At 42.3% G+C, this 24,552-nt stretch overlaps 1 protein-coding gene across 13 annotated transcripts in view; it reads right to left on the minus strand.

Moving 5' to 3' along the window:
* Positions 1-710: 710 nt before the first annotated feature.
* Positions 711-24,552, minus strand: part of ESR1 (estrogen receptor 1) — a 435,454-nt gene continuing 411,612 nt past the window's right edge. For 9 of the 13 annotated variants that reach the window (XM_050786863.1, XM_050786861.1, XM_050786862.1 and 6 more), the window contains 2 exons: positions 9,333-9,516; positions 711-5,251 (listed from right to left, as the gene is read on the minus strand). In XM_050786863.1, the coding sequence (XP_050642820.1) occupies positions 5,017-5,251; positions 9,333-9,516 (419 nt within the window). In that variant the 3' untranslated portion in view covers positions 711-5,016. The other 4 variants (XM_050786870.1, XM_050786871.1, XM_050786869.1 and 1 more) reach the window with 3 other exon arrangements.

The following is a 24,552-nucleotide window of genomic DNA, read 5'->3' on the forward strand; positions in this document are numbered from 1 at the left end:
CCATCTCACACCAGTTAGAATGGCAATCATTAAAAAGTCAGGAAACAACAGGTGCTGGAGAGGATGTGGAGAAATAGGAACACTTTTACACTGTTGGTGGGATTGTAAACTAGTTCAACCATTATGGAAAACAGTATGGCGATTCCTCAAGGATCTAGAACTAGATGTACCATATGACCCAGCCATCCCATTACTGGGTATATACCCAAGGGATTATAAATCATGCTGCTATAAAGACACATGCACACGTATGTTTATTGCGGCACTATTCACAATAGTTTTTTGTATTTTTTTAGTAGAGACGGGGTTTCACCATGTTAGTCAGGATGGTCTCGATCTCCTGACCTCGTGATCCGCCCATCTCGGCCTCCCAAAGTGCTGGGATTACAGGCTTGAGCCACCGCGCCTGGCCAGGCGTCATTATTTATCATCATATTGTTGATAAGGAAGTCGAAACTCTGAAAAATCAATTGCCAATGATCATAAAATTTGTAAAGGTGAAGCCAAGAATTGAGGCCAGGTCTGCCTGACCACAGTGTCCACACACTTCCTGATACACCTGAGGGTGTTGGGCAGAGGGAGTGAGGTGAGGAGAGGCCTTAGCATTCAGACTCGCTGTGTGTTACAGATTGTTTAACCACCTTGATTTTAGATGATCAGTGGCAAACTGCTAGCAAGAAGAGGAGCTTACAAAAAACAAACTTGTTGTCTTTAGTTTAATTCTTTATTTGAACATCAAATAGGTTGAGAAAATTGTTTACAGGTGCTCGAGCATCCCGCTGGATTCTTTTTCAAAGTGCAAAAGAGGTTTACAAGTGTGTTTCATTAAACAAAGCAAAGCTGCGACAAAACCGAGTCACGTCAGTAATAGTATGCATCAGCAAAAGGGCATATTAATCCATCAAACACAATTTGGCATTTGAGCCTTTTCCCATAAAACAAGAGCTCTACACTGAAGAGTATGAAGTGCACAAAAAGCATTGTTTATCACCTGTGAGAGAACAGAAACTGGCATAATGTCACTTATTAATTCAAGTCTCTATAACCAATGACCTCTCTGTGAATGCAAAGGGGTCTGTGTCTCAGGCACCTGCTCATGGGACAATATGTTGTTTCTAGGGTGCACAGCTCTAAACACACACACTGACGATGGGTTTGGAACATGGCAGCATTTACATATTTTAAAAGTTCAGGCACAATTGGATGCAAAAAAAGAATAGAAATTTTTCTTGAATCTCAAAAGACAGTGCAAAATTGAAGTGCCATAATAGAGGCAGCAATTACTTAGAAAACAATTTGAAATGACTAAAAACGAGGCCACACTTTAATTCAATTGGAAAGGAAATGCAGTTGGAAACAGAGCATAATAACGCTACTGAAAAGATGGATATTTGGGACCACAGTTCATTTGCTCCAGTTGAGAGTAACTTTTCAGGGGATTAACCTGGGAATGGTGCAGAGTCATCTAGATCACGCTCCCAAGACCTGCACCAAACAGAATTATGGTTGCCTTTTGAGCTACTGTATGACTCTATTTGCCTTTCGCATAACTAGCTTCCCGAAGCAGATCTGCCTGTGAATATTAGACATTACTATGGTGTTAGTGATCATTCCCAGTACCCACAGTCCATCTCATAATTGGAAAGTATGAATAGGAAAGGATTTGTAATCAGTGTCATGCAGGGGAAGGAGTACTCTAAGCCAATGGCCCAAATCAATGGCCATTTCAATGTATCAGGTTTCAAGGTGAGAACACCTTAATGTGATCAAAAGTAAATTATCAGTAAGTCCCTCATTTGTTCAGCCCCCAAAAAGCATGGGATATGGCGTGGTTAAACATATCTGCAAGGTTACTAGGGAAATCAAATCAAAGACTGCACTTCCTTAGGGGTTAGATTTTACAACCTACGTTGATAGGGTCTTCTCTTTGGATGACCTAGTCTCTCATAATTGCTGCATGATGGCATTACAGAATCATTACGGCAAGCTAGGCAATGGGGAAAAGAAACACAGACCACTAGCTATTCCATGGACTTTACTGCTGATGTTGTTCTTTCTTCTCTAGAACTGAAGCGCCATTTTAGAAATGGCTGTAAATGGAGCCAGTTGATGTGCGGTCTCCAGGGCAGAAGTGGACTACGGAACCCTGGTGCACACTCCAGGTGCCAGAATTAACAATTTTCCTCCAAATACTTTCAATACTTTTCTTCATATATTTGCCATTCCCCAAATTCCTGAATCTACTTCCCCACCATACCTGAGCCCCCAGATAAATCACATCTTTCAAATTTTAACTTGCCTCAGAGTGGGAGAAAGCAGAGGTAAGAGGTTTTTTTTGTCATGTCCCTACACCCAATACCAACATCAGCCAGAAAATATCTGCTGTCCATTAGTGGCACTTCAAGTAAGAATACAAAGAGATTTCCAAAGTTGCTGGAGACCCCTGGGCAAACATTTCAATCACTGATGTTCTCTGCCCATTTCAAATGTAGTAGTATCTTAACATGAATACAAACACATTGGATGAATAATGTAAAACCTTCCGCTGTATAATTGTTTGGCTTTAGCTGGTATTACATCATCTAGTCCTAGAAATTTTTTTTTGTTTTATTTTAATTTTTTTAAAAGAAAATCTAAGTATAAACATTAAAAAGAACCCACTGACCCATTAACTACTGTCCAAAAATATTACTACTGATATTTTGGTAAAAGCAAAATTAGCTGCCCTGAATAATTTTCCTTTTCAGGCATAATCTTTGCTACATAAGATTGTCTGTCATTCAATATCCAACAATAGGCATCTGGATTAGTGCTATTTTGTCTACTGTGGATACAAAAGTTGATATGAAATGTGATCTTCATTTAAATGAATAATCACCAGGCTTTAGGCATAAATGACTGTATACATGACAAGGTAGCTTGAAAAGTATACAAAAAAAAAAAAAAAACTAAATATTTTTCCTTGGTTTTTGCATGTTAACCCAGTCAAATTAAATCCAGAACAGAAGTACTACATTCAATTGTCTGATAAACAAGCAATGTAATTTCAAAAAAATATATATTATACTATATAAGGTGCTTCTTAAACAAACTAAGGTGCTTCTTAAACAAACAGCAACAAAAGAATTATGTTCTTCAACATATCCTTAACACAGATACATAAAATTGTCCCCAAATTTAAGTGCACATAAAAACTTTTTTTTTTTTTTAATTCCCTCCCAGATTCTCAGTCCTTTGGTGATCACTTAACTGGACAATCAGAAATTAATGAAATCCACTTTTCCAAACAAGACATACCAAGGGAAGCCTGAGCAGCTCACCTGGGTCATTGGCTAACACAGACATCACCTCTCAGTAGGGTTTCAATTATAGACAATAAGGTCACCCAGAGGAAATCAAACATTCTTTTTTGTTAAGAAAAAGGAAGTAACCCATACTTGTGCTAGAGAAGCAAAGGCCCAGGGAAGGCTGCCCTGTGGCTGGAATGAGCCTTTCCTTTTTAGCCTATAAGTCAAAGGAAATTGAAGGAAATGAGCTGGCAGGAGTGGAGGCGGTGGGAGTGGGGGAGGAAGGGGGAGGCTTTTCTTCCCCAAACCAAACCCTGATTTTGGATTAGCTCTAAACAACCAAGGGCATATGTAATCTGACCAGGCCCCAGTCGGCCTGAGTAGTGACAGCAACGGTCCCCACCCTCCTCCCGTGCCCCAGGGTGCTGGGCCAGTTGTAGGAACACAGCTGTCTACGGCAGCTGTGACAGCTGCTTCTTCCAGCCAGGGCCACGCTGGGAAATGAAGAAGAAGAGCTGGACTACCCCAGGGATCCCAGGGCACCCCCAAAGGGCAATGCGGGGTCTGCAAGGAATGTTCCTAGGTAGCTGCAGCCTGTGGCAGGGCCACCCTGAGCAAGTCTGGCTGTGCCTCAGAACTGTATCCAGTTTCTGCCCTACTTTCCCTCTTGTTCTCTAGTAGCCACAACAATCCTGCACAAGCGCTGTTCAGCTCCATGCCCCAGGGCTAAATGCATCACTAGGGCCCCTGCTCCTTTCAACAACCCTTCACCCTCATCATGCATCACCACAGTGAACAGTTCACCCCTGTGTAAGGCACACACACGCCGGGAAGATCCAAGTACAGCACCCACCGAAACAGGTCCTGAAGCTGACCTAACTGCAAGTTCAGGGAGAGAGGGCTTTCTTTTGTAACACAAAAATAAAAACAAAAATCAAGAACTTATCCCTCATATAGGGAGACTTAACTAAGATCAACTTGCTGCTTTCCATAGGTCCATGGGAGGCACGAATGAACTGGAACCCATGACCGGAAAGCCAGAGGCAGAGCTCTCAGCACATCTGAAGCTGCAGTGTATCAAGTTAAAATAGTCTTGCCAACTAGAGGATCCACCTTCCTTGTGTGCCCCTTGTATTCCTATAGGGGAAATGAATTGACAGTCACCAGATATTCTGCTACAGTCATATAAAAGCTTTAAGGTATACCACTTTCATAAAAGGATGCATTGCCATAGGAATACAAGAGGGTGCTATAATAAACCCTTGACCTAGCTTTCTCCAAGTCCCCAATTAAAGGAGCCACTTTAAATTCTTTGCTGTGGCTTATTCTTAAAGCCATTTAAAAAGTGCTTATCAGAGGTGAAATGTTTACTCTCCAGGCCTGGGTCTCTACAAGTAGCTTAAATGCACAGAGTCGTCTGAGCCCCAACCCGTAGACTGAGTTCAGCTGTGAAGAGCTACAGGAATCCTCACGCTTAGTAACATAGCACAGGGGGAACGAGAGCTGTTACAAAGATTTCGCCCTGGAATCCCTTTGGCTGTTCCCAACAGAAGACAGAAAATGTGCCACTAAGAACTGAGCAAGCAAATGAATGGCCACTCATCTAGAAAGCCATTGGTGGTGGATGCATGCCGGAGTGTATGCAGGAGACAGAATTTGGCTAAAGTGGTGCATGATGAGGGTAAAATGCAGCAGGGATTATCTGAACCGTGGGGGAGCCGGGGAGCTCTCAGACTGTGGCGGGGAAACCCTCTGCGTCCCCCGTGATGTAATACTTTTGCAAGGAATGCGATGAAGTAGAGCCCGCGGTGGCCAAGTGGCTTTGGTCCGTCTCCTCCATGGGCGCCCCTCCACGGCTAGTGGGCGCATGTAGGCGGTGGGCGTCCAGCATCTCCAGCAGCAGGTCGTAGAGGGGCACCACATTCTTGCACTTCATGCTGTACAGATGCTCCATGCCTTTGTTACTGTGGGTGGGAAGACACAGAGAGGACCACTTTAGAGCCAGCCCGAGCCCCAGGAGTGCTGAAATCCCTAGAAGGGGAAGGAAGAGGAACTCCAAAGACACACGGCAGCCAATCTTTCTTGCTGTTTAAAGACCCACTTTAGGATGGGAGCTGGGAAAGCTGAGGGCTTTCAGAGGCCCTAATCTGGAACTCATGGCTGTGAGGTTTTCATTTTCCACCTCCTACGTGGGTGGTCCCACCCTCACACTCTCCCTGCAGCCACTTTCAGGGTATTTGCTATGCAGGTGACTTCCACGGCCCTCCGCGGCCTCAAATGAGATCCTATTCCCTTCCAATAGGATCTAAATGCATTCAAATAGGATCGCCAGTGCATCTAAAAAGAGAACAGGAGATATTCAGCCATGAAGGAGCCGGTATTTTAAATGCGTAAAGCAGTTCAAGACGCTCCACTGTTAAATCTCTCACGTCACTTCCCATTTAACTCAGAATACAATCTAAATGTCTTTCCATGCTCTACAAGGCCCAACTGGTCCAGCTTCCATCCACATCTCCAAGCTCTTCCTGCCTGTCTCCCCTAACCCACTCTCCCTAGCCACACTGATTTTTGTGCTGCCCTTAAAGGAACTAAGCTCCCCCCAAGACTTAGGGGACCCACACTTGCTGTTCCTACTTCCTGGGATGCACCTTCCTCCAGTCTTCAAATGCCGCCTGCTCGGAAAGGTCTACCGCTACCCAGTGGCAGCGGCCTCAAGCCTCTGCAGTCTCAGCCTTCCTCTTTCACACTGGTCTGTTTCTCTTAGCATACTTATCACTACCTGAAATTCTCCTTTTTATTTACTTGTGTTTATTCTCTCCGCCTCCAAACACACACATGCACACACTCACACACTCGGGGCGAATTCCTAGAGAAGCAGGCTTTATCCTGTCCCCTGCTAGGCCTAAAACAGTGCCCAGAGCTCAGTTCATGTTCAGGAAAACAAGGGGGGAAATGGGCAGAGGGAAATGTAGGCACATGGCATTCTCCTTTCCCTACTCTCCTCCTCTGCTCTCCTCCACCAGCCACAACTCTGCTGCCCCACCACACTACTGGTGGCGGGGGTAGGGAGGAGAACAACTATTATCTAGTTTGAAATTTCTTTTAAAAGAAATATGTATCATGAGTAGCAAGGCCAAGAGAATGTCTTAGAAAAATTTGCATTTTTAGTAGGGGAAAATTCAGCTCAAGTTGGAGACCTGCCATGAAAACACAACATCAAAGCTATTCAGGGCCTACAACATGGTCTAAATTACTTGTTTAAGTGTTACTTTTTTTTCCCTCCCCCTCATTTAAAATGCTATAAAAGTTAAATGCCCCCTGGATCTGCCACTGTGTTCCTCGTGCAACCTGATGATTCACATTTACAGTCAGATGAAATCTGATATTGAATTCTCTGAGTAGCAACATATGGCTGGGGCCAAGCTTACTTAACAACATGGACTTCTGTGATTTAGATTGGCTGTAGTGAGGAACCAAAATATTATTATTATTACAATCGTGTGTGTGTGTGTGAGAGAGAGAGAGACAGGAGAGAGAGAGAGAAAGAGAAGCAACCTCTCTCCAGCTTTTCACACGATTCTAACAGAAACTACAGCACTTTCACCTTGCTGCTGCCCTCTGCCAGACGTGGCCAGTAAAATCAGCCAGGGTTGTATATTCAGTGCAAATTTACTTAGTATTAACTAATTAGGCTTGCTAATGCTGACAAGCAGTTAATGGATTTGAAAATTCAGCAATTCCTTTCAACAAATAGAAACACCCAACTGCAATGCATTGAATCTACAACATCACTGACATTCCCAGCTCAGAGTCAAAGCTAAGATGTTTTTCTCCAGGGTAAGGTTATTCTCTCAGCCAGGGATTTTGGCATCTAATCCACTCACAGCTTCCCTCTCTCTAATACTCATCAAAAGAAAAAGACAGGGAAGACTGGAAATGTATACTCTGAATGCAGTCACCTTCTCTACCTGACAGATGTGATTCCTCCGTCTGTTACACAGGGATCCTTGGGGAACCCTGAGAACAGAGACTGCAATCACCTTACCTACTGCAATTACCAAGTAGAAGCCGAATTCACAGGGCAGGGAAAAGCCTGCCACGAGTCATTTGTTCATTCATTCATTCCCTCATTTCTTCGTTCACTCACTCAGTAATAACGTTGTGGGCCTTTACCATATGTAAGTCTTCATATACGGCACTGTGAGGGATGCAAAGAAAATCAGATACATCTATTTTCCCAGGAGCTAATAATTTTTTAAGGTTGTCTCTGGAAAGGGTGGTGCCTGGGACTTTCATGAAGCAAACTTCTTGCCATTTGAATCATGGTCTCAGGATTTGAAGGTCCCTTAAAAATGATAGAATCCAACCTTCTTAAGACATCATAGGCCTTCCCTCACAGCCACTAAGAGAAGGAATCTCTTTCATTCCTAGGGGCCTGGTGTAAGCTCAAGGTCATGTAGGCTTCATCACCCATGAGTACCTGTCCTAGTGTCATCACTTTGAATCATCGCTGTGGTCCTGCTGGAGTCTGCAGTACATAACCCGGCAGTCTCCCCATCTCTTCCCTGCAGATAAGGTCTGCTCATGAGAATGGTATCCACTAAGCTTTTGGCCAAATTGCAGGACGATGGAATGGAAATGAGGCCACTTTCACCTTTTGGCATAGAAAGACTCTATTTTCTCTGCTGATATCCTTCCTTAGCTCTTACAGAAAACATTTGTTGAGTACTTACTATGTGCTCTGCACCGTGCTAGGTGATATTGGGTAAGCAAGCCATGGCTCACAGAGTTGTCAATCTAAATGGGCAGAAAAATAGTAAAATGGGCAGTAACCATAGGGAAGAACAGAGTATAAGTTCCAACTAGGTCTTAAGGGTTAGGAGATGCTTCCTTCAAGGAGTGAGATCTGAGCTATGACAGGTTAGATTATTGCTCAGAAATATTCATGCCCCTGGCAACATGTCCATCTTTGACTCTGGACTCCTCACATGCTTGCTTGGCCAATGAAATGTCAGTGGACATGAGTGAAAGAAAATAGTAAAATGCACTTGCCCAAACAGGATCGCTTTCTCATGCCTCTGCAGTTGCTATGAGAACATGTCCCAGCTAACATGTGGGTACAAGGAGGATAGGAGACATGAGACACAGAGCAGAGTCACCCTGGCCTCAGGCAGCTGCCTCCCAGATGTGTGAGTGAGCCCAGCTGAGGTCAGGAGGGCTGCCCGCCAATCTGCAGCCTGAAGAAGAACCTCCCCCAGATGACTCATCCAACAGTCAGCTATTATGGCTAGAGCTCAGACATGAGGAAGTCCTCGTAAGCTAAGTAAGGGCTGAATCATAAGGAGTAATAAAAACAAAGTGAAACGGTTTATACTTTTATCTAAAAGCAATGAGAAGCCACTGAAGGGTTTTAAGCAGGAGGATGACATCAGATTTGCTTCTAGAATGATCACTCTGGACACATCATGGAGAATGATCTAGAAAGGATCTAGATTACAGGCAGGCATACATGTTCAGTGACTGGCCCAGAAGTCCAACAGAAAATGATGGTGGCTTAGACTAGGGTAATGGCAGTGGGGGTGACAAGAAGGGGTTCAACAGGTATGAAGGAATCAACATTGACTCTCTGTGAGGCATCTGGCCCCAGGGTCTCTCATTTAGGATATCCAGGTGTGCACAGGGACCATAACAGATGTGCCCAGTGTCTTCAGGGGATGTGTACGCTCACAGGCTTCTCTTGATTGGCCCCCTCCTCCTATTTGCACACTGCACCCAATCTCTAAACCCCTGCCCCAAAGCACATGCTTTAAACCAAGCATAAGTATCGCTTCCTCTGTGCCTTCTCTGACACTTGCCCTGTGACCCATGCAGGTTTAAAACATCTCTCTCCTGTCCTCCCATAGCATTTATGCTTATTCTGTGCCAGGAACTCTCACAAGTGCGCTCTCCATATGCAGGCACCAGTCCTTCCTGGCCAGCTGTCACATAGGTTTGGGGGCGTGTTTTCTTTATGTCTCTCCTGTAGGAAGCCCACAGATGCCTCACCTCATGTGCCTGATGTGGGAGAGGATGAGGAGGAGCTGGGCCAGCCGCCGGTGCTGCTGCTGCAGGGTCAGGCCTGCCTTGGCCATCAGGTGGATCAAAGTGTCTGTGATCTTGTCCAGGACTCGGTGGATATGGTCCTTCTCTTCCAGAGACTTCAGGGTGCTGGACAGAAATGTGTACACTCCTGAATGTGCAGAGAGAGAGTGAGAGAGAGAAGCTCAAAGAGGATGAGGTCTAGGAGACCCAGAGTGTCCTTGGGATGTAATAACGAGCCAGTGGCCTTCCCCAGCACAGTAGTCTAGCATTGGGGATGCTCCAGACCCATTTGAAACCGAGTTACAATGTAAAATTACTAAGGCATATGCAAGTTTCAGAGCACCAGCAAACCAGGGGGGGCCCCTTTATGTGAGCCATGACCCAGAAAGGGGCTGTTGGCCTTGGGGCCTGTCATGGTAACATGGGCCATCTTTTCTCAGACAGGTCTGACACCAACATGAATTGTCCATGTAATGTAATTGACCGTGTAACTGACAACCCTGTGAGCAGCCACTGTTGTTCCTTTTCACATCAAGAAACTAAAGGGCAGAGAAAGTCACTAAAGCCACTAACCTGCTAGGGAACTCAGATATAGGCAGGCAGAGCTTAGATGAAACCCAATCTGCTGACTCCACAGGTGGTAATGATAAAGGAGACGCTCTCTCGGGAGATGTGTGAAACTCGTGGTGAGATTCAGAGAGAGAGAGTGATGAGCGATTGGCTAAGTGATTGGAAGGTGATGTTTCCAAGTAGGATTTCTGTTTTAGATCAAGTCTGAAGCCTAAGCACTTTTAATCAAGTTTGCACTTTAGATCAAGTTTGAAGTCTAAGCACTAAGCCTCAGCACAAACGTTTAGGATGTGGATGGGTATAGGCCACCTTGAAAACCACTGGTTTTTTATGGCCACGTAAGTTTTTCCTCTCTTGCATATTTTCTGAAATAGATCCTGCTCTCTGGGCCCCACAGACAGATCCAGGACAGAAAGTGAGACCATCACGGCACCTGGTGTTTCTGGACAGCATTAGCCTCGAGCCAGAAAATAAGAGCCTATTTCTGAGATTGTATGTGAGGTTGTGAGACAGAAGTTCTTTCCTCTAGCATTGCTAAACTGGGAGGATGAGAATGCAGGGCTCTGAATGGCCCTCTTCCCAGCACATGGAACTCCTGTCTGCAGAAAGGAAACTACTGACAACAAGCAGAGGTGATAGTGTGGGGGTGAAAGAGAGAAAGAAAGAGAGAGAGAGAGAGAGAGATCCAGGTAGTAGTCACAAGGTCTTAGTTTTTTCTTTTTCTTTTTTTTTTTTTTTTTTTTTTTTTGAGACAGAGTCTCCACTTTGTCACCCAGGCTGGAGTGCAGTGGCACCATCTCGACTCACTGCAACCTCTGCCTCCAGGGTTTAAACAGTTCTCTGCCTCAGCCTCCCAAGTAGCTGGAATTACAGGTGCCCGCCACCACACCCAGCTAATTTTTGTATTTTTAGTAGAGACAGGGCTTCACCATCTTTGGCAGGCTGGTCTTGAACTCCTGACCTCGTGATCCACCCACCTTGGCCTCCCAAAGTGCTGGGATTGCAGGCGTGAGCCACTGCACCTGGCCAAGTTCTTAGTTCTTACATTTTTTTCACTTGACCTTTGAGCTTTCATATATCCTTCCTAACAGTGTATCAGTGAATCCCCTTTTAGCTTAAGATAGTCAGAGTTGGATTTTTGTCGCTTGTAACTGAAAAAATTCTATTACAAGAAGTTGAGACCTCAACCCAAGGACAGGAAGAAAATGAGTGACAGTGGACTGAGAAGTATTGAGAACAAGAGATGGGCAGGATGGAACAGGCTTTTTGGGGACTACAAGGATGCATTTTCTAACACTGCAGAAATAAGCTCCATCCTGCCTAATCACACCACTTTGCAGGGAGCAGATGACAGTGTTTTGGTTTTTTTCCCCAGATTATGTGTATTTATAGCAACACTTATCGGTCATCCCACTATTCAGCCCACTGACCATCTCACAAACATATTCCTTCTCCTCTCCTCTCCCCTTCCTCATCAGCACCTTCAAGAGCTAAAGGCTCCCAAGTTTATCCATCCCTGACTTTATGCGGAAAACATGGTGACAAGTTACTGCTCACGTAGCAGTTTGTAGGTTGGAAATGGGAGAAACATCTACACAGAGGAACTCATAGTAAACAGAGTTGTAATTGCCCAGAATGGAAAATGGCTAAGGTTTAAAACTAGCATAACAATAACAACAAAACCAGAATGGTCGGGATCTTGGTTTCCACGCAGTTGAATAGGATAATGTAGCTTTTGGTACCCTGGGGCACTTTGATCTAAAGCAAACAGCACAGAAGAAGTAAGCAGCAGAGAGACAGCAGGTTAAGAAGGAAATTGCTGAATTACTTCACTTATGTTCCATGTGGGCTGCTGGTAGAGAAAGAATGTGTCTATCAGAAAAATAGGCAAATGTCCCATGGCCGTGGTGTTGGCCTGGAGGCGGCAGATAACAGAGGGTGTGAGCTGGGGGATTAGGGCTAGGAGGGCCTCAGTTTACCTCCCCTTGTCTCCGCCTCTCACAGTCCTCTGTGACATCATACACAGTGCAGCCTCACATCCCCTAGAGCCCCTGCCTCCAGCTGGATATCCTAGGAACCCACCCAAGCCACAGAACTGAGTTAGACCAACTTGGATGATGTACTTTCTACCAATTTCCTTTTTTGTTCCCACCCAGGATGCCGGTCTCATTCTCCAATAATCCCTTTCTTGTTGAAGGAAACCACAGAATGGAGACTCAAACAGCTTGAATGTCCCTGCCTGGAAAGGTGACACGTGTGCATCACTTCTCTTGTTATTGTTTCCACGGCGAGAAAGCACGCTGTGCTGGGACCTCAGCAACCCCGAGAGCCAGCATTTCACCATGACCTTGTCAATGGAGGTCAAAGACACGGCACTCAGCCTCTGGGGAGTGACTTTTTTCTTGGGCTGCCAGTGTTCCATCCTCCTTAAGGTGCGTGTGGCTTCCTTTATCCAGCACGCACTTATTGAGAACCTAGTATGTGCATGACTATGCTAAGGATTCCAAGCCTTACTTCCTTTCAAGTGTTAATGTTTTAAGAGCAGATATTGCCTGCAGAGAGAGAATGTTCTTAACACGGACTCTCAGGATGCAGGCCATTTGCAGAACAAGCCTGTTTTTCTAGTCCTGTTTTGGCATCAATACAGCTTATCATCTCATCCTTGTCAGCAGATGCTTCCTAGCTGTGCAAATATATTGAGAAATAAAAATAGGGTCCTGTTGAAATGCCAATAGTTGACAACAGAAGCCATCTTCTTTCTGGACTTCTCTGGCAAAATGTCGTCCATGTTTGCTGCCTGTTGCCCTTCAGGGGCCATTTGGGAGAAACAACAGAAATTCAGATTCCCAGAATGCTTCATGTGCTTTGGCAACCACCGCCAATAAGCAAGAGCAAAACAGGGCTGCTGGTAGTTTCCATATCCCAGGTGGTCTCTCCCACCCTGGATGGCCACACCACTGTGCCCAGCAGCACAAAGCAACTGAGCAGACAGTGTGGACCCGCAGAAATATTCTTGCAACAAGGTAGGCTTTTGCAACTCTGGAGATTGCTCCAAATCCCAATGATGGAAACAAACAAACAAAATCTATATGTCATTATCCAGTCTTGAGATGCTGCCAGCAAATCTGAGCTTCTAGGCATCCTGAATCTTATAGCCAATAAGGAGATATCTAGGAAGAGTCTGGGGAAACTGAGTGGTACAAACGAAAGGGGAGCGAAGCCACGAGGATACCCCTATGTACAAGACATCGCAATTTAGTCTCTTGCTCTCTCCCTCACTCTCAATTCTGCTGTCCCTCACCTTCTCTCATTTTGCTAGGACATTCTCTCTTCCTTTTCCTCTTTCCATCTCCACCCCAGAGGAACCCCGTTCTCCATTTCTCAGCACTTTTCTAGATAACGGAGTCTTCCGAAAGCTGGAGGAGGTGTGTCGTACACTGCAGTACCCGTGCGGTGTGGCTGTGCCCAGAAGGAAGCTCTAGTACAACCAGGGGTCCCCTTGCCATGGCCTCCATGGAGATGGGGGGCACATCTAAATGTCCCTGGAGAAGTAAGAGACGCTGATGCCTATGGCTTACCAGATGCTTGAGGACAAACTCTTCAAGCCAGGCCAGATTTTCTTTCTGTTCCCAAAGGAAGGATGTGACAGCAGACCCTGAGAGAGTCCTTCATTCTATTGCAGCTTGATCAAAAACAGAATGACTCAAAGGAAAAAGTGAAGAAAATTCCTCAAGTCACAGTTTAAGTAGTCTGGACCAGAAAGCTGCCACTCAGCTTGGAGAAGGAGGAGCTTTCAGCACTCACAGAGAGGTCCTAGGGATGAGTCACACATCAGCCTTTCGGGTGCCCCGCTGGGGACTCATTCTACAACCAAATAGCGTGCTTGCTCAAAAGTGCCACCGAAGCTGACCGTCTGATAAACACGTTTGTTGTATGCTTCTCCTATGATTGTGGTTCATTTGTGGTTCTGGGAGTGGCACTGTCCCTAACAGGGTGTTTGGACAGCCTGAGGCTGCTGTTGCCACTTCTTGGAAGGGACTATACTGGATGTCCTACAATGTGCAAGACAGTCCCTAACAATGAAGGATTTGTTCCAGTTCCTATGCCTCTCAAATGCCCTACTGAACTAAATCTACTACAAATAAAAATCTAGAGTGGCTGGATGCAGTGGCTCATGCCTGTAACCCCAGCACTCTGGGAGGCCGAGGCAGGCGGATCACTTGAGGTGAGGGGTTCAAGACCAGCCCGGCCAACATGGTGAAATCCTTTCTCTACTAAAAATACAAAAGTTAGTCACGCATGGTGTCAGGTGCCTGTAATCCCAACTACTCGGGAGGCTGAGGCAGGAGAATCGCTTGGACCCGGGAGGTGGAGGTTGCAGTGAGCCGAGATCGCACCACTGCACTCCAGCCTGGGTGACAGAGTGAGACTCCATCTCAAAAAAAAAAAAAAAAAAAAAAAAAAAACAAGTAGTGAAAAGTTTCGAAAAGCTTTCACATGGCTGTGCCCAAAAGTTCCAGTATATTAATTGGTTATAGAGAAGGAAGTTTAAATGGAATAAAATTTCCCCAAATTATTAAATAATTTATTCACTTTATTTAGTTTGGCAATTGAATATATTATGTCAGCTTTTCAACCATGCATTTAATTGAAATGATTTCAGTGCAGTTGAACAGGTACCACAAAAACAATACAAATGGATGTAAATATGTAGACAGGAGCTGTAAGACTCTACTAAATAAAATTAGAGCCAACAATTATAAAATAGTGCACATCAATGAAATATTGTTATTGCCTCCTATATGTTTTAAAATAAATATGTAACGTGATAAGAAATCCATTTTTGTGGGTACATATTAAAATCATTTTGAGGTTTGTATCTTTTTGTTTTACATTGACATCATCTCCAGAGTTTTGTACACGCTTCCTGATAGCCTCTTACATGTTTTATTGTTCCTTTTTCCAATCCATCTTGTCTTCTCCACTGCTTATCCAAAGGATATAATCTCCAAGGCCTTGTTAAGTTCCAGAGACTGACTGAATATTTGCCTTGAATGTAGTGGGATATTAAGATAGGATAAATGTTTCTATCCACTTTGGCTCTTTTTCATCTTATAACAAAGGGAATCACTTTGACAATACACTTATAATAAAGCCAGACTCATTTGCAAAATTATTTCTTCATTTTTTATTATTCTTTCACTTCCACAGTCTTTGAATTTTCTTGGCATGTGTTTTAGCCCATTTTCTGTTGTTTATAACAGAATACCTGAAACTGGGTAACTTACAAAGAAAAGGAATTCATTTCTTACAGTTGTGGAGGTTGGGAAGTCCTAGGCCAAGGGGACACCTTGGGTGAGGGCCTTCTTTCTGGTGGGGACTCTGCAGGATCCCGAGGTGGCTCCTATGGCAAGGGGGCTGAGTGTGCCAGTGCAGGTCTCTCTTCCTTCTCTTATAAAGCTACCAGTCCCACTTCTGGGATATTCCTTGATCCACCAGCGCGTTATTAGGTGAATGGTTTCAACCACTCATGAGTGTAGAACCTTCACGAACCAATCATCTCGTAAAAGTCCTACTTCTCAATACTGCCACATTGGGGATTAAATTTCAACATGAGTTTTGGAAGGGACAAATATTCAGACCACACAGTAGCATATTTTTACTAATCGATTTATTTTTTTTTTCTCCTTTTATCATACACAAATAGGTTGGTTAGTTTTTAGTTTTCTCAATCTGGTGTCCATCTCTTTTTCTGCTTTTTCATATGCCTGTACTTCTCGTATAAAAAGCCTCTGATCGTCTTCTCGTATCCAAATATTCATTATAAGTATATATAAGCATTTTATTACTGTATTATGTTTCCTACTTTAGTCAAGCTTGGGCATCTGCATTGAAATATATATCATTTTATTTTAGTATAGTTTAATATTTCTCCTTTATATGATGGTTATAAAATACACTAAATTTTTAATTATATGTACAGGTAAATTATTACCTAGTTGTTTCATTTAAGAGTAGTCAAAGGAATATGTATGTTTTATTAGACTGGTAGTTTGTTACTGGCAATTGAAGGAGATTTTTCTCTTAAGGTTTGTGAATCTCAAACTTGGCTGTCTCTCAGAATCTCCTGTGGAGTTTTACAAGATGCAGCTGTCAGGTTCCATCAAAACCTCATGATTGGAAGCTGAGGGTGGAGCCCTGATATCTGTGCTTTAAAAAAACTCTCCATTAACAGCCAGGATGACGAATCACAAGACTATCTTAGCTTCTTTGTATTGTGGCTACTGAAATGTAAAATCTTGAAAACATGGACTGAATCTTTGTTTTGTGAAAAGAGCCCTATCACGATGCTACGATGACTTTAAGAGGATGACTTATCCATGGATAGCCTTGCTCCTCCATGCCTGTTCTGCCCTTCTGCCTGGACTGGTTATAATGGAGATAACTCTTAGGATGACCTTGGAAGCCACCCATTCATGATGGCAGAGCCCTCAACAGCCTGACTCCCTGAGTGACCACATCAGAGAGGGTTATGATACTAACCTGTTCATGGACCCAGCATTGTTAAGTAAACAAGAAATAAACTTCTAGGTGTTTGAGCCATTATACATTTTGTAGCCTATTTGTTACAGTAGGTGTCCTACTCTGATGCAAGATGAGAAGTATTTTATGACTTACTGATGGGAAAGTGAATACATTTGTGAAAAGAGGAATAAAGCCAGAGGAATATTTTGTATGCCTCTTTTTGTTGCCATTTCCTACATTCTTAAGGCTTTAGGTTGCAAAGTTTACTTAGAAATCATTCTATTCCCTAATGCCAATACTGCCACACTTCGTTATGGAAACCACAGTCTAAATTCTAGAACCAGCTAGACATCCCCCATCATGCCATCCATTCATTCTGAATACTAACATACTTCATAGCAACCAATTTGTTCGAAGAACTAATGGGCAAGCCTAAGACACCTGAATGTCTAGTTTGTTATGATTTAAAGCCCTCAACATTACTAAAGACTTCAAAGAGATTGCTCTATGGCATAGAGGAACTAACTTCTCATTATGTGAATTGAATAAAGAGATTACTGCTTTGGGAAATATTTGTTCATAGATAGGAAACTTCCATCCTTCTACTGATGTGTAATGTTTACCTGAAAGGTGAAGAGCGTGCTCATAACCCAATCCTTGAGCAAATGTGTATTGTTAGACTAGTGTGTATAAGACCATACACTTATCGAAGTCCTCGCTAAGAGGTCTCAAAGGGAGATGACAGTGAAGATGAGTGTTTTTGCTGGAACTCAGCAAGGGAACATGGCAGTCCTGTTCATTTGGTATTGCTATATACCCACTTGGCACAGATACTACATAACCAACCATATGCTTCTGATTCAGTGACATTTTTCAACTTGTATAATTTTTTATTGAAATCTACTAGATGTTCTAGAAAGTAAATACTTGGTGTATCAACACATTCACAGTGAAACTGATGAACTGATTCAGTTGACTTGAGAAAAAAAATCTTAAATGTGCACTTTTTAAAAAGAATTTAATATCTCACTTTCAAATATAAAGTCCTAGTTTTTAATTTTTATAAGAAATATTATATTTATTTAAATATTTAAGTATTAATTATTAATAATAAAATAAATATTAATTATTTAAATAAATATTAAATATTTAAATAAATTTTGTAATAAATATTATAGCCTTTGTAATAAAATATTATAGCCTTATACCTTTTAGGACAAAGCCATTACGTATCTATATTTTCCTTAGGAGCCTTCTTTTCATTAGTTGTATCTGTAATGTATTTTTAAACAGCCAGGGTTCTGGATTTCGTACTCTACAGTCAGTTACTATCTTTCCAAGGTCAGAAAAGATGCCCTAAAGACACACTTGGAAAATGCACAGTCCATCTATTGCAGAGGAGTTTGCAGAAAGTTCCATGTGGAACTTCTAGTCCCACTGGGATGACCTGGTCTCAGAGGCTTTGAGGGTTTCCTTTTTTCCCAGAAAAGGCAGACCAAAACATCCTGGATATATTTGTTTCCCTGGATCCCACCCTTTCTTGCCTGGTATTTCAGTAATAACTAAGCCACAACGCAGAGCAGGAAGCCGCTCTTACACACTGGGGAAGATTGTGTTTTCCAAGGATGACCACACCAGTATCTCCTATCCACATTTTTTCTACAAGGTGTTCTTGGCACCCTTCCCATGGAGATATGGGATCTGGGCCCTCTCCCTTGAAACTGAGTGGACTCATGACTCACTTCTAATCAATTGAATGGGCTGAAAGTGACACATTACCACTTCTAAGTGCATGTCATAGAAGGCTATGAAACTTTTGTTTTGTCAGCTGGGACAGTTGCTTCTGGAGCCCTTGCCACTTTGTGAGAGGTCTAGTGTCCCATGCTGTGATATCAGACAGGTCTCCCATTTGACAGGTCCAGTTGATGTCCCAGCCAACAGCCAATATCAATTGCTAGCCTATGAATAAAGATACCTCAAGGTGGCTCCAGCCCGTAACTCTCAAATTACCCCTGGTTGACAACTCTCCCCATCTAAGACTTCAGACATTGTGAACATGAGACAAGCCATTCCCTCTGTGTCTTATCCAAATTCATGATCTATAGAGTCCAAACATTTTTTTTCTAGCTGTTAAATTTAGCAGTCAGCAGCAGTAACCAGAACATGCCTGGACACCTTTTTTTCTTTTTCTTTTTTATTTTTTCTAGAAAGAGAGACAGGGTCTTGCTCTGTCACCCAGGCTGGAGTGCAGTGGTGCGATCATGGCTCACTGCAGCCTCAAACTCCTGCCCTCAAGCAATCCTCCTGCCTCAGCCTCTCAAGTAACTGGGTCTATAGGCACACGCCACCATGCCCAGCTATACCTAGACATCTATGCCAGATGCTTCAGGAGGAAAGTGATCCAGATGAGGAAGACAGGAGATTTCACTCCTGACCTGATACACTAAGAGGTGGAATAGAATTTCAATGCTTCCTGCCCCATGTTATAAACTCTGCCTACCAATGCCCTGACCTAGCCCTCATTCATGCAGTGATAAGGGCTTCGGTGCATCCTATGAAGTGTGAAGTTAGTGGTTTTCATAGGAGAACTTTAGCCTAATCACCACCAAGGTGATTATCAAAACACATGGATCATCCCCTAACTGGTAACCCAAAAGATCTGTACTCCGGTTTCTCACCACGGAATAAATGACTTCGAGTTGTCAGTTGCACAGTCCTTGCCAAAGTCCTACTTGTGAGAAATAGACTTTGTAGAACTTTGTCTGAAAAGGAATTCTTATGTTGAATAACTGGTCTATTTTTTTTTAATTAAAAGCCTGTGAACCTTATAATAAAATGTGTTCTTTTTGTTTTGGCCAGGCAAACGAAATTTACAGCCAAACTGTAAAGATATACTTCTGTGTGTGTGCATCATTTTCATGCTGCTGTTAAAGACATACCCAAGACTGGGAAGAAAAAGAGGTGTCATTGGACTTACAGTTCTAAGGCTAGGAATGCCTTAGAATCATGGCGGGAGGTGAAAGGCACTTTTTTTTTCTTTTTATTATACTTTAAGTTCTAGGGTACATGTGCACAATGTGCAGGTTTGTTACATAGGTACACATGTGCCATGCTGGTTTGCTGCACCCATCAACTTGTCATTTACATTAGGTATTTCTCCTAATGCTATCCCTCCCCCACTCCCCCAACCCCCTGACAAGCCCCAGTATGTGATATTCCTCGCCCTGTGTCCATGTGTTCTCACTGTTCAACGCCCACCTATGAGTGAGAACATGTGGTGTTTGGTTTCATGTCCTTGTGATAGTTTGCTTAGAATGATGGTTTCCAGCTTCATCCACATCCCTGCAAAGGACATGAACTCATCCTTTTTTATTGGCTGCATAGTATTCCATGGTGTATATGTGCCACATTTTCTTAATCCAGTCTATCATTGATGGACATTTGGGTTGGTTCCAAGTCTTTGCTATTGTAAATAGTGCTGCAATAAACATACGTGTGCATGTGTCTTTATAGCAGCATGATTTATAATCCTTTGGGTATATACCCACTAATGAGATCGCTGGGTCAAATGGTATTTCTAGTTCTAGATCCTTGAGGAATTGCCACACTGTCTTCCACAATGGTTGAACTAATTTACACTCCCACCAACAGTGTAGAGGCATTCCTATTTCTCCACATCCTCTCCAGCATCTGTTGTTTGCTGACTTTTTAATGATTGCCATTCTAACTGGCATGAGATGGTATCTCATTGTGGTTTTGATTTGCATTTCTCTGATGACCAGTGATGATGAGTATTTTTTCATATGTCTGTTGGCTGCATAAATGTCTTGAGAAGTGTCTGTTCATATCCTTTGCCCACTTTTTTGATGGATTTGTTTTTTTCCTGTAAATTTGTTTAAGTTTTTTGTAGATTCTACAAAGATATTACCCCTCTGTCAGATGGGTGGATTGCAAAAATTTTCTCCCATTCTGTAGGTTGCCTGTTCACTCTGATGATAGTTTCCTTTGCTGTGCAGAAGCTCTTTAGTTTAATTAGATCCAATTTGTCTATTTTGGCTTTTGTTGCCATTGCTTTTGGTGTTTTAGTCATGAAGTCTTTGCCCATGCCTATATCCTGAATGGTATTGTATAGGTTTTCTTCTATGTGTTAGGTCTTACATTTAAGCCTTTAGTCCTTCTTGAGTGAATTTTTGTATACAGTGTAAGGAAGGAATCCAGTTTCAGCTTTCTACATATGGCTAGCCAGTTTTCCCAGCACCATTTATTAAATAGGGAATCCTTTTCCCATTGCTTGTTTTTGTCAGGTTTGCCAAAGATCAGATGTGTGGTGTTATTTCTGAGGCCTCTGTTCTGTTCCATTGGTCTATATATCTGTTTTGGTACCAGTACCATGCTGTTTTCATTACTGTAGCCTTGTAGTATAGTTTGAAGTCAGGTAACGTGATGCCTCCAGCTTTGTTCTTTTTGCTTAGGATTGTCTTGGCTTTGCAGGCTGTTTTTTGGTTTCATGTGAACTTTAGTTTTTTTCAAGTCTGTGAAGAAAGTCAGGGGTAGCTTGATGGGTATAGCATTGAATCTATAAATTACTTTGGGCAGTATGACCATTTTCACAATATTGATTCTTCCTATCCATGAGCATGGAATGTTTTTCCATTTGTTTGTGTCCTCTTTTATTTTGTTGAGCAGTGGTTTGTAGTTCTCCTTGAAGAGGTCCTTCACATCCCTTGTAAGTTGGATTCCTAGGTATTTTATTCTCTTTGTAGTAATTGTGAATGGGAGTTCACTCATGATTTGGCTCTCTGTTTGTCTATTATTGGTGTACAGGAATGCCTGTGATTTTTGCACATTGATTTTGTATCCTTAGACTTTGCTGAAGTTGCTTATCAACTTAAGGAGATTTTGGGCTGAGACGATGGGGTTTTCTAAATATACAATCGTGTCATCTGCAAACAGAGACAATTTGACTTCCTCTTTTCCTAATTGAATATCCTTTATTTCTTTCTCTTGCCTGATTGCCCTAGCCAGAACTTCCAACACTATGTTGAATAGGAGTGGTGAAAGAGGGCGTTCTTATCTTGTGCTGGTTTTCAAAGGGAATGTTTCCAATTTTTGCCCATTCAGTATGATATTGGCTGTGGGTTTGTCATAAATAGCTCTTACTGTTTTGAGTTACGTTCCATCAATACCTAGTTTATTGAGAGTTTTTAGCATGAAGGCTCTTGAATTTTGTCAAAGACCTTTTCTGCATCTATTGACATAATCATGTGTTTTGGTTCTGTTTATGTGATGGATTACGTTTATTTATTTGCATATGTTGAACCAGCCTTGCATCCCAGGGATGAAGCTGACTTGGTTTTGGTGGATAAGCTTTTTGATGTGCTGTTGGGTTTGGTTTGCCAGTATTTTATTGAGGATTTTCACATGGATGTTCCTCAGGGATATTAGCCTAAAATTCTCTTTTTTGCTGTGTGTCTGCCAGGTTTTGGTATCCGGATGATGCTGGCCTCATAAAATGAGTTGGGGAGGATTCCCTCTTTTTCTATTGATTGGAATAGTTTCAGAAGGAATGGTACCAGCTCCTCTTTGTACCTCTGGTAGAATTCGGCTGTGAATCTCTCTGGTCCTGGACATTTTTGGTTGGTAGGCTATTAATTATTGCCTCAATTTCAGAACCTGTTATTGGTCTATTCAGAGATTCAACTTCTTCCTGGTTGGGTCTTGGGAGGGTGTATGTGTCCAGGAATTTATCCATTTCTTCTAGATTTTCTAGTTTATTTGCATAGAGGAGTTTATAGTATTCTATGATGGTAGTTTGTATTTCTGTGGGATCGGTGGTGATATCCCCTTTATCATTTTTTATTGCGTCTATTTGATTCTTCTGTCTTTTCTTCTTTATTAGTCTTGCTAGCGGTCTATCAATTTTGTTGATCTTTTCAAAAAACCAGCTCCTAGATTCATTGATTTTTTGAAGGGTTTTTTGTGTCTCTATTTCCTTCAGTTCTGCTCTGATCTTAGTTATTTCTTGCCTTCTGCTTGCTTTTGAATTTGTTTGCTCTTGCTTCTCTAGTTCTTTTAATTGTGATGTTAGGGTGTCAATTTTAGATCTTTCCTGCTTTCTCTTGTGAGCATTTAGTGCTATACGTTTCCCTCTACACACTGCTTTAAATGTGTCCCAGAAATTCTGGTACATTGTGTCTTTGTTCTCATTGGTTTCAAAGAACATCTTTATTTCTGCCTTCATTTCATTATGTACCCAGTAGTCATTCAGGAGCAGGTTGCTCAGTTGCCGTGTAGTTGTGTGGATTTGAGTGAATTTCTTAATTCTGAGTTCTAATTTGATTGCCCTGTGGTTTGAGAGACAGTTTGTTGAGACTTCTGTTCTTTTACATTTGCTGACGACTGTTTTACTTTCAATTATGTGGTCAATTTTAAAATAAGTGTGATGTGGTCCTGAGAAGAATGTATATTCTGTTGATTAGGGTGTAGAGTTCTGTAGATGTCTATTAGGTCTACTTGGTCCAGAGCTGAGTTCAAGTCCTGGATATCCTTGTTAACCTTCTGTCTTGTTGATCTGTTTAATATTGACAGTGGGGTTTTGAAGTCTCCCATTATTATTATGTGGGAGTCTGTCTCTTTGTAGATCTCTAAGGACTTGCTGTATGAATCTGGGTGCTCCCGTACTGGGTGCATATATATTTAGGGTAGTTAGCTCTTCTTGTTGAATTGATTTCTTTACCATTATGTAGTGGCTGTCTTTGTCTCTTTTGATCTTTGTTGGTTTAAATGCTGTTTTATCAGAGACTAGGATTGCAACCCCTGCTTTTTTTTTTTTTTTCTTTTTGCTTTCCATTTGCTTGGTAGATCTTCCTTCATCCCTTTATTTTGATCCTATGTGCATGTGAGATGGGTCTCCCGAATATGGCGCACCAAAGGGTCTTGACTCTTTATCCAATTTGCCAGTCTGTGTCTTTTAATTGGAGCATTTAGCCCATTTACATTTAAGGTTAATATTGTTGTGTTTGAATCTGATCCTGTCATTATTTTGTCAGCTGGTTATTTTGCCCATTAATTGATGCAGTTTCTTCATAGCATCGATGGTCTTTACAATTTGGCATATTCTTGCAGTGGCTGGGTACCAGTTGTTCCTTTCCATGTTTAGTGCTTCCTTCAGGAGCTCCTGTAAGGCAGGCCTGGTGTTGACAAAATCTCTCAGCATTTGCTTGTCTGTAAAGGGTTCTATTTCTCCTTCACTTATGACGCTTAGCTTGGCTGGATATAAGATTCTGGGTTGAAAATTCTTTTTTATAAGATTTTTTAAGAATGTTGAATATTGGCCCCCACTCTCTTCTGGCTTGTAGGGTTTCTGCTGAGAGATCCCCTGTTAGTCTGATGGGCTTCCCTTTGTGGGTAACCTGACCCTTCTCTCTGGCTGCCCTTAACGTCTTTTTGCTTCATTTCAAACTTGTTTAATCTGAAAATTATGTGTCTTGGGGTTGCTCTTCTTGAGGAGTATCTTTGTGGTGTTCTCTGTATTTCCTGAATTTGAATGTTGGCCTGCCTTGCTAGGTTAGGGAAGTTATCCTGGATAATATCCTGAAGAGTGTTTTCTAACTTGGTTCCATTCTCCCCATCACTTTCCAGTACACCAATCAAACATGTATTTGGTTTCTTCACATAGTCCCATATTTCTTGGAGGCTTTGTTCATTTCTTTTCATTCTTTTTTTTCTCTCATCTTGTCTTCTCAATTTATTTCATTAATTTGATTTTCAACCACTGATATCCTTTCTTCCACTTGATCAAATCAGCTATTGAAGTTTGTGCATATGTCACAAAGTTCTCATGCTGTGGTTTTCAGCTCCATCAAGTCATTTAAGGTCTTCTCTACACTGTTTATTCTAGTTAGACTTTCATCTAACCTTTTTTTCAAGGTTTTTAGCCTCCTTATGATGTGTTAGAACATGCTCCTTTAGCTTGGAGAAGTTCGTTATTACCGACCTCTGAAGCCTACTTCTGTCAACTCACCAAAGTCATTCTCCATCCAGTTTTGTTCCCTTGCTGGTGAGGAGCTGCGATCCTTTGGAGGAGAAG

The sequence above is a fragment of the Macaca thibetana genome, chromosome 4, assembly GCF_024542745.1.
Source record: "Macaca thibetana thibetana isolate TM-01 chromosome 4, ASM2454274v1, whole genome shotgun sequence".
NCBI lineage: Eukaryota > Metazoa > Chordata > Mammalia > Primates > Cercopithecidae > Macaca > Macaca thibetana.